General features: G+C 46.5%; 1 protein-coding gene across 1 annotated transcript in view; it reads right to left on the bottom strand.

Moving 5' to 3' along the window:
• Positions 1 to 17,608, bottom strand: part of TOPAZ1 (testis and ovary specific TOPAZ 1) — a 1,339,900-nt gene that overhangs the window by 403,349 nt on the left and 918,943 nt on the right. Inside the window, exon 11 of the mRNA XM_069211977.1 lies at positions 3,712 to 3,804. Coding sequence (XP_069068078.1) covers positions 3,712 to 3,804 — 93 coding nt within the window. The remainder of the gene's footprint in view (positions 1 to 3,711; positions 3,805 to 17,608) is intronic.

The raw sequence follows: 17,608 nt of genomic DNA, 5'->3' as shown, positions 1-17,608 counted from the left end.
ACACACAATCTGCAATGGCAGTGTGCATGTGTTACGTGAGGGGTCCTTTAGGGTGGCACAACACATGCTGCAGCCCTTAGGTAACTTCGCTGGCCACAGGGCCCTTGGTACCTCTGGTACCTTTTACAAGGGTCTTATCTGTGGGCAAGGGGTGTGCCAATTGAGGAAACAATGGTACATTTTTAGTGAAGAAACACTGGTGCTGGTGCCTTGTTAGCAGGGTCCCAGCACACTTCAGTCAAGTCAGCATCAATATCAGGCAAAAAGTGGGGGGTAACTGCAACAAGGAGCCATTTTCCTACATTACCGTTTCCGTCCAAGAACAATGGATTTGTTAGGTGTCCTAAGGTCTGTTTTTTTTTTAATTTATTTTTTTACCTTTTGTACAATCCTTTGAGCGTTGTTTCTTACCTGTTACTTCTAGCCCACTCCACCTCCCCTGAGTAGGCCTTGGACTGATTCGCTACCTTGAGAGAGTCAATTGCTAGAACAGGGTGCTTGGTTCCCAGTAGGGGGAAATTGTGGACCTATGGTTGCGCAGGCCTCACATCCTATACAACTGATAGCTAAATTTCTTACAACTAGGGACTTACAAATAAATTAAATGTAACAATCAGATGTAGGTCAATTTTACAATGTTTTAGCGAGAGAGCACAGCATTTTATGAATGGTTAGCAAAGGAAAAGTAAACAGAGTCCCAGAGCCAACAAAAACGAGCTCAGCAAATAAAGGCAGAGGAAGGCAAAAATCTGGGAAGACCTTGCAGAAAGGGCCAGGTTCAACAGTCTGCATTAGCTGTGGCATCGCCGACAGACTAGTGAAGAAAATTAGTTACTTACCTGTAACTACAATTCTCCAGTATTGGTATTTTGTTATAGATTCACATGCGTGAATCATCGCTGTCGGAGTGGGAGTCCCACGGTACCTCAAAATAGCAGTACAGAGAAACTTTCCATAGAAAACCATGTTAAAGTGCATTCACTTTTACAGCTTAGTTGCATCATTAGAAAAGACCCAAGTCAAGCCAATCAGGCGCCTGCACCCTCTGGAACCCTCAAGCACAGATGCTCCAGTCTCTCAGATTTTCTACTGCATGTCATGTGAAGGGAGTCTCCCTGAGCCCTGCTCAGTTTTTTCCTTACTTCAGCTTAGCAACAAAATGTTGGATATTACTAAAACAGGGCTCTTCAGATTGTACAAACGCTGTGGGAAGAAGAGATTACATGTGGATGATCCACATAAAAGCTGCATCTACTGCCTCCATCCTGACCACAAGCCTGAAGACTAGGGTATGCAGAACTTTCTCTACTAAGACCCTTAGCGATTAGAAGCGAGGCTTTTTTTTGGTTACAGAAGTCCAAACCACAAAGTGACACCCTCCTCTCACTTTAAAAAAGGGCAAGTTCCAATGATTAGGGGAACTCTAAGACAACTAGAAAAGCCCTTAAAACTCACAACCTGGGTGGTCAGGCAGTGGCAAAAAGGAGAAATCTGTGAGTCTCCACAAAAGCTTCTTCTTCGGAGACCTCAACTCGATCTGTGAGGCCTTTATACTTCCATACCATCGTCGAAAATACCCTCACCAATGATGCTATAATCAACGACGATGATAATGAACGTGTCATCGACAACGCCTGTGACAACGAGTATGATGACAACTGCAGTCGACACACTTATACCGTCAACAAAGATTTCCTTGTCGAAGAAGACTCCATCGTCGAGGAAGACCGCAGCGTCGACAAATACTCCACCGTCGACGGCACTGTCCTCAAAGAGACCATAATCACCCTCAATAACATCGGCGAACAGAACATTGTTAGGCACAATAGAGGAGGTTATCCTCATTCCTTCCCAGTTACCATTTAACGCTGCAGTTTATATGGCATTACAAACTAGTTCTCTCCGAGTCAGACAGTGCACAATAGACATTTAATCCACTTTTGAAGCATTCTAAAATCAAGATGTTGAAACATTAAAGAAGTGTATACAACACTTACATAGATTAGTGACCTGTGTGAATCGACACTCAAAGTGTCAGTCTGTCAGAAGCAGAGTACAGGAGTAGACTGGATAACATATGTTGTTTGTTATGGGAGGCTAGTAAATTGTAATACTTGATGTCTGGAGAGCATAGTGGGGTAAGGCTAGCCCAATATGCGAAGAGCTTCATAAGGGAGGGAGTAGATCCTGCCTCACAGTGGTTCCTTTAGAAGAGCATTTGAGGATGAGTTTTCAAAATCCTTTAATGCTCTGTACTGGGAGGAGGGGTTTCCTGGCGAAGATGATGTTAGAACTTGGTGAACAAGTTACTTACCTTCAATAACGCTCTTTCTGGAGGATACTCTATCCAACCACAGATTCCTCACCTTTAGAATATTCCTAAGTGTCAGTGTGAATCTGGACATTTTCACAGTAGTGCTCTCATATGCCACCGGGTGGTACCATGCAGCTCCATGATGACCTTGTTCCTCCCTGGAAACGGACGACCAGCACTAAATATAAATGCCATCTCTGGGCATCAATATCTGTTTCTTGCTGGACACTTTCCCGCCCTCTGACGCAGTGCACAGACAATTGTCGGTACCAGTGCATAGATTTTTAATTTTGGACCTTTACAGATGGTAAAAATAGACCACTCCACACCATGGGGAAGGGAAGTGAGTAATCTGCAGTTAGATTATCAACCAGACAGAGCATCACCGAAGGTAAATGACTTGCTTTCTAAATGTAGACTCCTCACCTTTACTACAGATACAAAAGCAGTGAGCAGAGAACAAAACGTCTTGCAGGACTGGCAAACTACACTTCCCGTCAGACTTGGCAGTCAAGCAATAGTGCTTCATTACATGTGCAAAGCTGCACACTTCGCAGCCTGAAAGGTGTTGAGGACAGGCGCTCCGCGTGCCAATAGTGGTAGCAGCCTTGATCTGGTAGAAAAAGCACTCAGTCCTTCCAAAGACTGCTTTTTGGCTATTGCATAGCAGGTCCTATCCTTGCATGTCAAGATGATTGACAAACTTATTTTCTGCACCACCTTACCTTTCTTTGCCTCCTAGAAACCAACAAAAATCCTCACATAGGGGATGCCTACTTGTCTCCAGAAATACCTGTGGATCACATTATAGCATGGCTATGGAGGAAATGTTATATTCTATGTAAGGACCGGAGGCACAGATTATGTTAGTTTAAAGCTGACTGACAACCAGTGATGCTGTTCCTGTGACAGGTTAAAGTAAAAGGTCTTAAACAGAGTCAGAAGACCAGTCAGCTGCTTTGAGGATATCTTCCAGGCAACATTCCAGATAGAAGGATTCTGATGCCACTGCATCCCTTGCAGAGCGAGTCCCAAAAGAGAATGTGTCAATGCTAGCCTTAAAATGTTTGAGAGCTAAGAGCAATTGACCCATCCATAATCTGAGCCTCCAGTCCTGACACAGAAATGGATCCCATGCTTTGGTTGACCTAAGTTAACTCTCTAGGCAAAGTCTTAGCGCTGCTTTGGCAGCGACAGCACCGTTCAACAATCTTCCTGTGTTGCCAAGCCACACCTATGATATTTTGTGGCAGACTGTAGCACCAGTACTTTACATTTCAGAACCAGGGTTGGTGGGAACACTCAAATAGCTTTGAGACATATGAAACTAACTTAAAACCAAATAGTTTTCTTGAAGACATACAATGTGCAGAAAAACTACAGAATCAGAGTCATACCTTGCAAAATATATCAACTAAAGTTGGAACTGCCTTTCTTGCATTGTTGGATGACACGTGGTCGATGACTTTCAAGAAAACTTCAGCAGAGGGCTGTAAAAAAAAAAAAAAAAAAAAGCTTTACACGTGTGTTTATATGTATTAGTCAATCGTGATCCCAATATCACAATCCCCAATCGAAACCAGCAGCAAACACACTTTTCAGCCGCAAACGAAATTATCCTGTTCAACAACTTCTACACAATTTATTTTACCAATAAGGTCAGCGACTGTGGCCCAAATATTGCTCCATACCGTGTTCTAGTCACCCAGTTCATCGCCCAAGCAGCTGACCAGTCTATCCCTCTGACCAAAGGCAAAACAGACCTCTCACTAACACAGGATTCAATGATCACAAACTCTGCTTAAGGTCAACTGCTACGAACTGGAAACTACCAAGCAAAATACCCAAATCACTTCCCATCATGTTACATAAAGGAATCTTTGAATTAAAAAATGATGACTCCATTATGTAAATATGCTATTAACTGACAAGTTAACAACTGAAAGTTATGGTTCATTCTTCTCCATTCTGTGGTGTACACAGCAAAACCAGAAGTGATGAACATGTGTTGGCTGCATGCTTGGTAGGCACAGGCAGGAAGAAGCAGAAAACTGGGGCAAATATAGTTAATTATTAGGTCAGTAGCGATGGTCCCATTTTAATACTATTACGTTTTTCATGAATTTTATTAATTCTACAAATAAAGCCAATACTGCAACTTTCAGTTTCCATATACATTGGTTAACACATCTTGAAGTGACATAGCCAACAGTGAGAAACAAGAAAACAAAATGTCTCAATTCTCTGCCACATATTCCATTGCTCTCCCCCACCAGACGTCCCCCATCAAACTACAGACTTACATTTTTGTTCTAAATACCTTTGTTTCATGATGGTAATGTGGTTCATAACCTCAAACAATAGACACATCAAACCTGCCCCCTGCTATTTTAGGAAATATCTTTTTAAGGTAACTGATGTCTTTGGCCAAACCTCCCTTAATGATTTTCCTTTCGTATGAATATTATATGCCAGTATCTCCATTCCCAGCAAGGACCAGATCAGAGATTGGATTGATAACTTCCTTCCACCATCTTTTTAACAAGTGTCCCTTGGCCCCAAAAGCAGGTGTGATCCGACATTACCCGTTTTTTGGGAAAAGAGGAGTTAACTTTTGTCGGAGTGTCTCCCCAATGTAATCACCTGTTGACATCAACTGCCTGGCTCCCAGTCAACTTTGTTAAAACATTTAGGATGTGATCCCAGAAACTGTATTTTGTGACATGGCCACAATATATAATATTGTTGCCTTACTTCCTTCAGGAGCAGTCAAATCTTTTAGACATAACACTGCTTGTGTTGGATGCCACCTTTATAAAATTATCCACAGTGTTTCCCTAACTTGTGCACGTCTGAAGTAGTTAGTGGTCGTAACAACTGTTCCTTGTCTACATGAATTCCAAACCCCTTCTCCCATCCATTCTGGTGTTATCCAGTGTTGTAGGTTATGGCACTCTATACAGGGTGGAGGTGGTGTGTTCCACTGGTCTCAAACATTTTTCCATTCTGATGAGGGCTCTCGTTGCTCCACATTTTACCTCCAGTTGCGATAACCGATGCCTCGCTTGTTCATATCTTAAGTGCTCACTCTCCTATGTTCTTGTTTAAGACCCTCTTCACATGCCCATTTATAAACCAATTGTCCTGCCTAAAACTTTCAATAGTTCTACAGTCTCTAAAGGTTTCTTCTCCTGAGGTAAAATCTGCATTGGCCTATAAAGGTGTAAAGAATATGTGGTCACTACCCTTTTCTACTTCAATTACCTCACCATTTAACTGTTTTATTAATTATCAAAGACTAATACAGCTTCTCACTTCACAGGTGTTTTGGTATAAATAGGATCTTCCATAGGTCTCCATCGTGCGCAAACCTACACCACACCTTCCCTCACCTCTCTATCCTCCACTCAACTAAGAATCTTAGTTAGGTCACTTGATATCAGGAGCGGGCATTAGGAACCCCCAGACTTCCTCGGGCCTGGACCATATTGTGTTTTGCCTTTCTCTTCATTATATCTCCCTGCTGCCCAGATGGAGCCCTTCAGTTGTATTTGCATGAGCCTTGCTTCCCCATCCTTTCCCATTCACAGCAACAGAGCTGGAAAAACGAAGTATATTGGGAAATATTGTTATCTTGACCCCTGCTATCTCTCTATTTTGACACGTAAGTAGCATATGTGTGATGGAAACCATTGAAAGGGTGTGGTATGTTTTATGAGGTTCTGATCCAGCGATCGCATAAGACCTTCTGCCTTTACCAAACTGATCTAAAATACCAATCCTGCCTGAATTCTATACAGTTAAGAGTGGGCTTCCTGTGGAGGTAACAGTGTGTGTGTGTGTGAGGTCAGCAGGCTAGGATTGCCAAAGGAGTGTTATTTAAATGTCTCAACACCAAACCTTATTCCTTTTATGTTCACTGTGTCTTCTAATGCTCTGCGCTAAAGGTTCGAAGCAGAGTACAAATAACAGTGATCAAATAGTACTTTAGTAATACAATCCAAACGCTCCCCCCTACACCCCAAAAGTGCCAGCACTGACCTCATGAACACTAAATCAACCTTAGGAAATATTTTTTCCGTGTTGTGGTGAATCCAATTTAGTTTTTATTGGGCCTCAGGAGATTAGCTTAGACCTTTGGCTTGCAGGCCTGTGCCCTTGTCACTTAAGGACTTTTAACCTAGTTAACTCGCGCGGTCTTAGGCCATTAATTTTACTATTTCTTTTAAGATGGCTGCCACTGTTTATAGACATAGAAATGTTTTGTTTTGCATTATCAATGACGACATCATGAGCGTCATGATCAAGTGAAGTAGGTATTAACATCATGTCCCTTTCTCTCTTACATGTGATAGGAACATAATGTACACTTGTTGGAGATTGTTTATCTAACTGCATCCACAAGTCTGCCTCCTTATAAGTTGTTTGGAAACACACCTCCTTCAGGGATTCTACTTGATCAGTATAAATACATCTCATACGGACAATGTAATTAGAGGGATTCCTTCCAGCTGCCATCTATGGTGGACATCACCTTGCTGCAGAACTCAGCCTTTGTGTTACCACGAAGTCTGACCTAGAGACCTCATTCCAAGGTAACAAGGGTTGGGGGTCACTTCTCATGGATATGGTACTGGCAGATTAGGTTTATCATACCTAGCTCTCATTAGGTTGGAGATTAGGTTCTCTTTGCTAGGACTTTTACATCTCATGTTTATTGTAAGATGGTCGGGGTTTTGTATTGACAACTCTCATCTTCACAATTATGTTTCTTTTACTGTTCATTATCCTGATCACTGCAGCTCATGTATTTTACCCTAGATTGCAGTCTTTTCAATAAATATTATATTGAAAACCCTCCTGCATCTCCTTCATTGCCAGTGTGTCTCAGAGTTGTTGCTAATGTGAGAAAACTGCAACTTCTGTTCCATCACGACTTCCCTGAGAAGTCTAATCTAGAGTCCATGCGTAAGGGTGCCAGAAATAACCTATTACTGTTTGGGTTTTTGGTGAGGTACTGCTTGTGAGCCAGGAGGGTTGGGCTGACAGTTGAGACTTGTTGTAGGAGTTACTCAGTTGCCTACAAGAAAAAGTGCTGTGATCCGTAAACCAGCAGTCTTGCTTAGGAGTGAAATTCCAACTACGACATGGTACCATCAACAATGGTGTTTTGGCACTAATTTACGGATATCCTGAGTATCTCTGTCTCACACACAACAGGTACCCTAAGTACCATTAAACAGAGACGTCTGTGTTCTTAGGGGTAATCCTCCTTAGCTGAATAGCGAGCACCTAACTAAGCTGTAGGTTGTTCAAGCTTGAACTCTTTAAAACAACTTCTTCCCATTTGGTGTTCCTTCTCTGTTCCTAATATTCAACATGGCTAATGCCGTAGATTTCAGAAAATGTCAGACTCGCATTAAAACAACATTTAAAAGACCATGGCTTAACAAATGAGGGTGGGGATATCACATTTATCATGGAAGCTCATTAAGCTTACCAAACAGAAATATTCTATTCCTGGATCACCTTTCCAGAAGAAGATGACAGAACACATACATTTTAGACATATAAAATAGTGAACGTACCGCAGCGGTAACAAGCTTACCGGTATTTAGAGATACTGCTCTTTTATCAAGAGCATTAAAAGGCCCCAGGGTCCCAACCATCATCTTTACCCTTGATAGGGCTGAACTCTGAGATGGAATTGTCGGGAAGAACGTGTACTCACAATGTGTGGCGCAGCTGCAGGAATTTAGTAAATTGTGTTGTGCATAATGCATATGTCTGCTGGATCTCCTGGATGGAGGTCATATGTGTAACTGCCCACAGGCCACCCAAGAGCGTGATGCCGATGGTGTCCCACCGAGCAAATCCCTCATGCGCAGCCACCTCTCAACCACGTGACATGCCACAAGGGGGTGTACTGTGTAACTTTTTGCCCTGTCACCCTGTATGCCATTTTGATGCTCCCCACCCACAAAACACCAGTCTAGTCACGCCAGGAAGCACCATGGGAATAGCACAGCCACACAGCAACTCCATAATTCTTGGGAACCCCAATGAGGTGAGCTCCTGCCTGTAGGCCAGCCCCCCCCCCACCCCCCCTCCCCCACGTAAGTTATTAATAACCAAGATGTGAGTTGCTAGGTAGTATAAATACAAGTCATGCCCAAGGCCCCATCGTAAGGAGAGCGTTGACAAGTGCGGAAAGCCTGATGGGACATGGCACTGTGCCAAAGAAAGGAGATGGCCATGAGTCAGTTTCCCTAAACCAGTGGTGAGAAATACTGAGGGGAAAATTTTGAAAAAGATACAAATATCAAGGTAACACCATCTTGTATAGAGCTGCTCTTCCCATAATGTTCAATGGGAGCCCTTGCCACTTCTTGGGGTCTGCTTTGACCTTGTGGGTGAATAGGGGGGAACGTTAAAAGACCAGGTTAGGGCTGGGTTGAGGGTCACTTGGATCCTAGGTAGCAGAAGCCTAGGCAACGGATTGGGATAGTTGTTTGCCAGTGTGCACAATCTCATAAATACGCTAGCGGTACAAGAAGTGATTTAACCAGACTGACAGTCAAGCCCGAAGCCTTTGCAAAAAGTTGCAGGAGGTGGAGGCATTGACGGCCACGGTCTGCTGGGTTTGAAAGATACAGCAACACACCATCAGCATAGAGTGCGATGCGGTCTCCACATCCCGTGTACCACTCCCATCCCCTGATCTGAGTGTCACATCTTATTAGCCTAGCAAGGGGTTAAATTGCCAACTCAAAAAGGAGTGCAGGGAGCAGCCCTGTCGAGTCCCTGATGGAAATTCATCAGAGACACCCTACTGACTTGAACAAAGGCTGTCGGATTAGAATATAAAACTCGCACCATGCCTCAAAAACGGTCCCGAACCCCACCCTCTCCAGCACCAAGAGTAGGTAGCTCCAGTCCACTGTATCAAAGGCCTTCTCAAAGTCTTTCAGGATTAAGGCCAGCAGAGATGGAAGTCAGTGACGGTAGGCCAGTGCCTCCGTGCACGCGCTGCAAGCTATATCTTGTACTACGGGAAGGGATGAAACCACATTGGTATGGATGGATCAAGGACCACAGGACCTGTCGTAGGAGGTTAGCCAACACAGTTGAAAAGATATTAATCTCTCCATTGATAAGAGAAATGGGCCGGTAGTCAGTGGAGGAGATGGACCGTGGGTGTGTCTTTGATATCACCACTATGGTGGCCTGATCAAGGTTCCGGGGAAAAGAGCCCACTCATGCTGCTTCTTTATAAAGGCTTCATAAATAAGGGACAAGGATGTCTTTTTATTTGGCATAAAGCTCTAAGGGGTAGCTGTCAGGGTCAGTTGTTTTGCCAGACGCCATCGCCAAGACAGAACCCCCAATTTCTTTCAGCCTAATGGGTTGATCCAGAGCCCATCATTCAGAGCCAGAAAGGATAAGCAAGGGTATCTCATCCAGGAGAGGAAAGTCCCTTTTGGAGTCAGGACGTGGGACGGCTGTGTATAATGTTGCATAGTACTCAGCAAACACGTTGGCAATGTCTAAGGAGGAGCTATGCGTGCGTCCCTGACATTCCACTACCTCAGATATGATCTGTTCAGCTAGGGGTCAGGAAGCCAACCGTTATAATAATTTATTTTTGTCACCCCATCCATATACCCGCGTGGTAGAGTCTTGCCAAATTTGCTTTGTTACTTCTAGCGAGTAGTCTCTAATTCCATCTCGAACCAAAGTCAGTTCTCTGATAAAGTCACTGTGAGTGGTATTGGAGGGCTGCGACTCCAGGATAAGGGTGCAGGCCTCAAGTTGGGTAACACGGTCATAATGTGTGATTTTCTCTGTCTAAGGAGAGCTTTAGCATACCCCCGGATAGTGACTTCGCATGCCGCCCACAGGGTCCCCATGGTCTGGACTGAGCCTGTGTTTTGAGGAAATACATCTTACTTTCACAGCGGACGTCTTGGGGGTATTTCTCATCTTGGAGGTGCCAAGAGTTGAGCCGTCACATGGGGCGCCGGGAGGCGCCCGGCAGACCAATGCAGAGGAGCAACGGAGTGTGGTCCGAAATCCCTTGAAAGAGTATTTGTACTTGTGAAATCAATGGTACATCAGTAGCTGGCATGATAAACATATCTATACATGTGTATGATGTGCAGCACAGGTGTGCATGAATTGCTTTAGCCTGGGATTCTAGATCCTCCGCATGCCACATAGACCCAAGATGGTCATCCATTTGTGTAGGGAAGTAGCTCTTTGATACCCAACATCTGATGGGGGAGAAGTGGAGCCCACCTTAGGTTCTAGAACCACATCAAAATAGCCTCCTATGATAGTGAGATCCAGAGGTACTTGGGCTACAATACCTAAGAGTGTTGCTACGAAGGTTTCTAGCACTGTGGAGTGGAGCACAGAGACAAAGAAAGTTCAAGGGATGCCCTCTATCGTTACTGTGAGGGCAAAGTAACAACCCCGAGGATCACCCAGGTCTGGGCCAACATCAAGAAGAAGGTGTGCTAACCCACAAGCCCCCGCGCAAACCCAGCGAGATAAATCAAACCCCTACTGAGCAAGGGATGGACAATACGTACCCATAAGGTGGGCCTCCTGCAGCAATAAGTTGGAAGGGCATAACGCAACACTGCAAAGCGACTGATCTGGTTTAAAAGAGAATTTACATTCCATGACATCAGAGCGTACAGTGCCATGAGATGGCAAGGGCCATGAGTTGCATGACAGTCTAGGGGTGCACCAAGTGCATGAAAGAGGATGGGCGATAAATGTGATAAGTGCACGACTGGGTATGTGGAAGCCGTGACTGGCCAACAATCCTCTGGACTTAGTGACAACCTGAAAAGAAAACGGATCAAGAAACCAACAATAAAACAAATCCATATTAACACCACCACCCAACCCTCTCTCTAAAATCCCACATCCCCAAAAACCATATATCACCCTAAAACATGTGTCCCACTGAGAACCAAGTTCTCCTAAATAGATGTGGAGTGGTTGTAAGGAAATGGCTTCCTTGGCATGGTTAACCCCTAACCTTTTGTTGATGCCAGTTATGATTGAAAGTGTGCTGGGATCCTGCTAACTAGGCACCAGCACCAGTGTTCTTTCCCTAAACTGTACCTTTGTTCCAACAATTGGCACAGCCCTGGCTCACAGATAAGTCCCCTGTAAATGGTACCCCTGGTACCAAGGGCCCTGTGGTCAGGGAAGGTTTCTAAGGGCTACAGCATGTATTATGCCACCCTGGAGACCCCTCACTCAGCACACGCACTCTGCCTAACAGCTTGTGTGTGTTGGTGGGGAGAAAATTACTAAGTCCACATGGCACACCCCTCAGGGTGCCATGCCCACATCTCACTGCCTTTGAGATAGGTAAGTCACCTCTCTAGCAGTCCTAACAGTCCTAAGGCAGGGTGCACTATACCACAGGTGAGGGCATATTTGCATGAGCAATATGCCCCTACAGTGTGTACGCCAATCTTAGACATTGTAAGTACAGGGTAGCCATAAAGAGTATATGGTCTGGGAGTCTGTCAATTACAAACTACACAGTTCCATAATGGCTACACTGAAATCTGGGAAGTTTGGTATCAAACTTCTCAGCACAATAAATCCACACTGATGCCAGTGTGGGATTTATTGAAACATGCTCACAGAGGGCATCTGTAAGGAAATGCCTCCTTGGCATGATTACCCCCTAACTTTTTGCTTTTGTTGATGCCAAGTTATGATTTGAAAGTGTGCTGGGACCATGCTAACCAGGCCCCAGCACCAGTGTTCTTTCCCTAAACTATACCTTTGTCTCCACAATTGGCACAACCCTGGCACTCAGGTAAGTCCCTTGTAACTGGTACCCCTGGTACCAAGGGCCCTGATGCCAGGGAAGGTCTCTAAGGGCTGCAGCATGACTTATGCCACCCTATAGACCCCTTACTCACCACATGCACACTGCTTCATAGCTTGTGTGTGCTGGTGGGGAGAAAAGGTCTAAGTCGACATGGCACTCCCCTCAGAGTACCATGCCAACCTCACACTGCCTGTGGCATAGGTAGGTCACCCCTCTTGCAGGTCTTACAGCCCTGCGGCAGGGTGCACTATACTACAGGTGAGGGCATATGTGCATGAGCACTATGCCCCTACAGTGTCTAAGCAAAACCTTAGACATTGTAAGTGCAGGGTAGCCATAAGAGTATAAGGTCTGACAGTTTGTCAAACACGAACTCCACAGTTCCATAATGGCTACACTGAAAACTGGGAAGTTTGGAATCAAACTTCTCAGCACAATAAATGCACACTGATGCCAGTATGCAATTTATTGTAACAAACACCCAGAGGGCATCTTAGAGATGCCCCCTGAATGCCTACCCGACTTCTAGTGGTTCTGCCAGCCTGCCACACACCAGACCTGTTGCTGGCCACATGGGGAGAGTGCCTTTGTCACTCTGTGGCCAGGAACAAAGCCTGTACTGGGTGGAGGTGCTTCTCACCTCCCCCTGCAGGAACTGTAACACCTGGCGGTGAGCCTCAAAGGCTCACCCCTTTTGTTACAGCACCCCAAGGCATCCCAGCTAGTGGAGGTGTCCGCCCCTCTGGCCACTGCCCCCACTTTTGGCAGGACGGCTGGAGGAGATAATGAGAAAAACAAGGAGGAGTCACCCACCACTCAGGACAGCCCCTAAGGTGTCCTGAGCTGAGGTGACCCCTGCCTTGAGAAATCCTCCATCTTGAGTTTGGAGGATTCCCCCAATAGGATTAGGGATGTGCCCCTCTCCCCAAGGAGGGGAGGCACAAAGAGGGTGTAACCACCCTCAAGGACAGTAGCCATTGGCTACTGCCCTCCCAGACCTAAACACCCCCCTAAATTCAGTATTTAGGGGCTCCCCAGATCCCAGCAAATCAGATTCCTGCAACCTGAAGAAACAAGGACTGCTGACCTACAAGCCTGCAGAGAAGGAGGAAGACGACAACTGCTTTGGCCCCAGCCCTACCGGGCTGTCTCCAACTTCGAAAACCTGCTCCAGCAACGCATCCGACAGGGACAAGCGACCTCTGAAGCCTCAGAGGGCTGCCCTGGACTAAAGGACCAAGAAACTCCTGTGAACATCGGCCCTGTTCAAAACCAGCTAATTCTTTGCAACAAAGAAGCAACTTTCAAAGACTGCACGTTTGCCGCCAGAAGCGTGAGACTTCACACACTGCACCTGACGCCCCCGGCTCGAGATCCAGAGAACAAACACCTCAGGGAGGACTCCCCGGCGTCTGCGAGCCTTTGAGTAACCAGAGACGACCCCCCTGAGGCGCCCAAAGCAACGCCTGCAGAGAGAATCCAGAGGCTCCCCCTGACCGTGACTGCCTGTAACAAAGGACCCGACGCCTGGAACAAACACTTCATCCGCAGCCCCCAGGACCTGAAGGAACCGAACTTTGACGCAGGAGTGACCCCCAGGCGACCCTCTGCCTAGCCCAGGTGGTGGTGGCTGCCCCGAGAAGCCCCCCTGTGCTTGCCTGTACCGCTAGAGTGACCCCTGAGTCCATCCATTGTTTTCTATCTGAAACACAACACCTGCTTTGGACACTGCACCCAGCCGCCACTGTGCCGCTGAGGGTGTGTTTTGTGTGCCTACTTGTGTCCCTCCCCACCCCCCCCCAGTGCTCTACAACACCCCCTTGGTCTGCCCCCCCTGGGGACGCAGGTACTTACCTGCTGGCAGACTGGAACCGGAGCACCCCAGTTCTCCATAGGCACCTATGTGTTTTGGGCACCTCTTTGACCTCTGCACCTGACCGGCCCTGAGCTGCTGGTGTGGTAACTTTGGGGTGCCTTGAACCCCCAACGGTGGGCTGCCTATGACCCAGAACCGAGACTTGTAAGTGTTTTACTTATCTCCTAATCTAACCTTTACTTACCTCCCCCAGGAACTGTTGATTTTTGCACTGTGTCCACTCTGAAAATAGCTTATTGCCATTTTTACAAAGACTGTATATGATATTGCTTTTATTCAAAGTTCCTAAAGTATCTAAGTGAAGTACCTTACATTTAAAGTTTTTACTGTAAATCTTGAACCGGTGGTTCTTAAAATAAACTAAGAAAATATATTTTTCAATATAAAAATCTACTGACCTGGAGTAAGTCTTGGAGTGTGTGCTCCTCATTTATTGCCTGTGTGTGTACAACAAATGCTTAACACTACCCTCTGATAAGCCTACTGCTCGACCACACTACCACAAAATAGAGCATTAGAATTATATACTGTTGCCACTATCTTACATCTAAGGGGAACTCTTGGACTCTATGCACACTATTTCTTACTTTGAAATAGTATATACAGAGCCAACTTCCTACAGCATCTCAGAGATGCCCCCTGCATGCCAGTTCGACTCCTAGTGTTAGGCTGCCCAGTTCCTGCCAGCCTGCCACAACCAGACGAGTTTCTGGCCACATGGGGAGAGTGCCTTTGTCACTCTGTGGCCAGGAACAAAGCCTGCACTGGGTGGAGGTGCATCTCACCTCCCCCTGCAAGAACTGTAACACCTGCCGGTGAGCCTCAAAGGCTCATGCCTGTTGTTACAGCGCCCCAGGGCATCCCAGCTAGTGGAGATGCCCGCCGCACCGAACACAGCCCCCACTTTTGGCGGCAGGTCCAGAGGAGATAATGAGAAAAACAAGGAGGAGTCACCTACCATTCAGGACAGCCCCTAAGGTATCCTGAGCTGAGTTGAACCCTGCTTTAAGAAATCCTCCATCCTGGTTTTGGAGGATTCCCTTAATAGGAATAGTGATTTGCCCCCCTCCCCTCAGGGAGGAGGCACTAAGAGGGAGTAGCCACCCTCAAGCACAGTAGCCATTGGCTACTGCTGCACAGACCTAAACACACCCCTAAATTCAGTATTTAGGGGCGACCCTGAACCCAGGAAATCAGATTCCTGCAACCTACAACAAGAAGGACTGCTGACCTGAAAGCCCCGCAGAGACGACGGAGACACCAACGGACTTGGGCCCAGCCCTACCGGCCTGTCTTCAGACTCAAAGAACCGACACAGAGACGTATCCAGCGGGACCGGCGACCTCTGAGGACTCAGAGGACTGCCCTGCACCTAAAGGACCAAGAACCTCCTGAGAACAGCAGTACTGTTCAGAAACTACAACAAAGAAACAACTTTTAAAGAGACTCAAACATCTCGCCAGAAGTGTGAGTCTTCACACACTGCACCCGACGCCCCTGGCTCGAGTCCAGGGCAAACAAACACTGCAGAGAGGACTCCCAGGCGACTCCAACGACGTGGACACCCTGAGTCGACCTCCCTGCACCCCCACAGCGACGCATGCATAGAGGATCCAGAGGCTCCCCCTGACCGCGACTGCATGGTGACAAAGGAACCCGACGCCTAGACCAAGCACTGCACCCACAGCCCCCAGGACCAAGAGGAACAACCTACCTGTGCAGGAGTGACCAGCAGGCGGCCCTCATCCTAGCCCAGTAGGTGGCTGGCCCGTGAAGCCCCCCTGTGCCCTGCCTGCATCGCCAGAGTGACCCCAAGGTCCCTCAATTGTTTTCTACGGCAAACCCGACACCTACTTTACACACTGCACTCGGCCACCCCTGTGCCGCTGAGGGTGTGTTTTGTGTGCCTGTTTGTGTCACCCACCCTCAGTGCTCTACAAAACCCCCCTGGTCTGCTCCCCGAGGATGCAGGTACTTACCTGCTAGCAGACTGGAACCAGAGGACCCCTGTTCTCCATGGGCACCTATGTGTTTTGGGCCCTCCTTTGACCTCTGCACCTGACCGGCCCTGTGTTACTGGTTTGGTGGCTTTGGGGTAGCCTTGAACCCCCAACAATGAGTGGCCTATGCCCAGGAGACTGACGGTGTAAGTGCTTTACTTACCTGAAAAACTAACCAAAAATTACCTCCCCAGGAACTGTTGATTTTTGCAGTGTCCACTTTTAAAATAGCTATTTGCCATTTTAAGGAAAACTGTGTACTACAGTTTTAAATCAAAGTTCTATACTTACCTGTGTGAAGTACCTTGCATTTTATGTACTTACCTAAAATCTTGAATCTTGTGGTTCTAAAACAAAGAAAATATATTTTTCTATATAGAAAAAACCTACTGGCCTGGAGTTAAGTTTGCGTGTGTGTTCCTCATTTATTGCCTGTGTGCACAACAAATGCTTAACACTACCCTCTGATAAGCCTACTGCTCGACCTCACTACCACAAATAAGAGCATTATTATTATCTACTTTTGCCACTATCAACTTCTAAGAGGACCCCTTGGACTCTGAAGGGCCGGTATTTCTGTTGGATGGAGCCTGGATCTCACATGTGTTTACAGGAAAAATGAGAATTTTTGAGTTCTGGGTGTGCCCAGACATCACGCAATATAGTGCCTCTGCCTTTCAAATTAAAGAACAGTGATATCATAGGTTGAGGCGATGCGCCTGTACGAGGTTTAGGGGAGAACGCTCTCTGAGCTCATTCCACAGCAAACCACGGTGACAATTTATCAGTCGGAACCAAAGGTTTAAGCCGTTCTTCCAAGAATTCCGCAGGCTAGGTGTGCTCCGCCTCCTCCTAGAAGCCCATGAAGTGCAATTTATTAAGCCTTAAGTAGTTCTTGGCATTTTCCACTTGGGGGTGGAGCTCGTTCATACTAGTGCGGAGGCGAGCAACCTTGTCTTGAGGTCAGAAATCTCATCTTCTACTGTGGAGTGCTGCCGCTCCGTTTCTGTTATATGACTGGTTGCATTGACAGAGGAGAACCCCATCCACTCGCAAGGCTCCAATTTTTGTTTCATCCATGGTCTGTGAGGCATGGATGGCCTGTAGAATTTTGTTGAGGGCTTCTTCTGATTATACACTTTTGCTCAAAGTGTCGCCTCCCGTCACTCCAGCCAAAATGGTGAACTGGTGGATGCGATTCTGGGAGGGGTGGGGCTTCATGGCCTTATCCCTTCCTATACTTAGCACTGTTTGTATATGTAGCTGGTACTAAAGCTCGGTCCGCTAGCCACAGCGCGTACCACCACAAACAGCCAGGCAACAGATAAGTCACAGCATGCCTGTGTAAAGCATGGGAATGCTGGGCAAAGCATCTGATAACAAATCTGCAGCAATGTGGTGGAAGGAGATCTAGGTTTATACCAAGCGATACCTATTACCATAATCAGAGAGGGTGAGGGTCACAAAGTGCCCAGTATATGTGCCCTGTATCACTCGATCCCATCTGTCCATCCCAACTATGCCAGGTCAGATTTGTATTTCTCAATAGAGTT

This window comes from Pleurodeles waltl, chromosome 10, assembly GCF_031143425.1.
Source record: "Pleurodeles waltl isolate 20211129_DDA chromosome 10, aPleWal1.hap1.20221129, whole genome shotgun sequence".
NCBI classification, from domain to species: domain Eukaryota; kingdom Metazoa; phylum Chordata; class Amphibia; order Caudata; family Salamandridae; genus Pleurodeles; species Pleurodeles waltl.
This window is presented reverse-complemented; position numbering and strand designations above follow the sequence as displayed.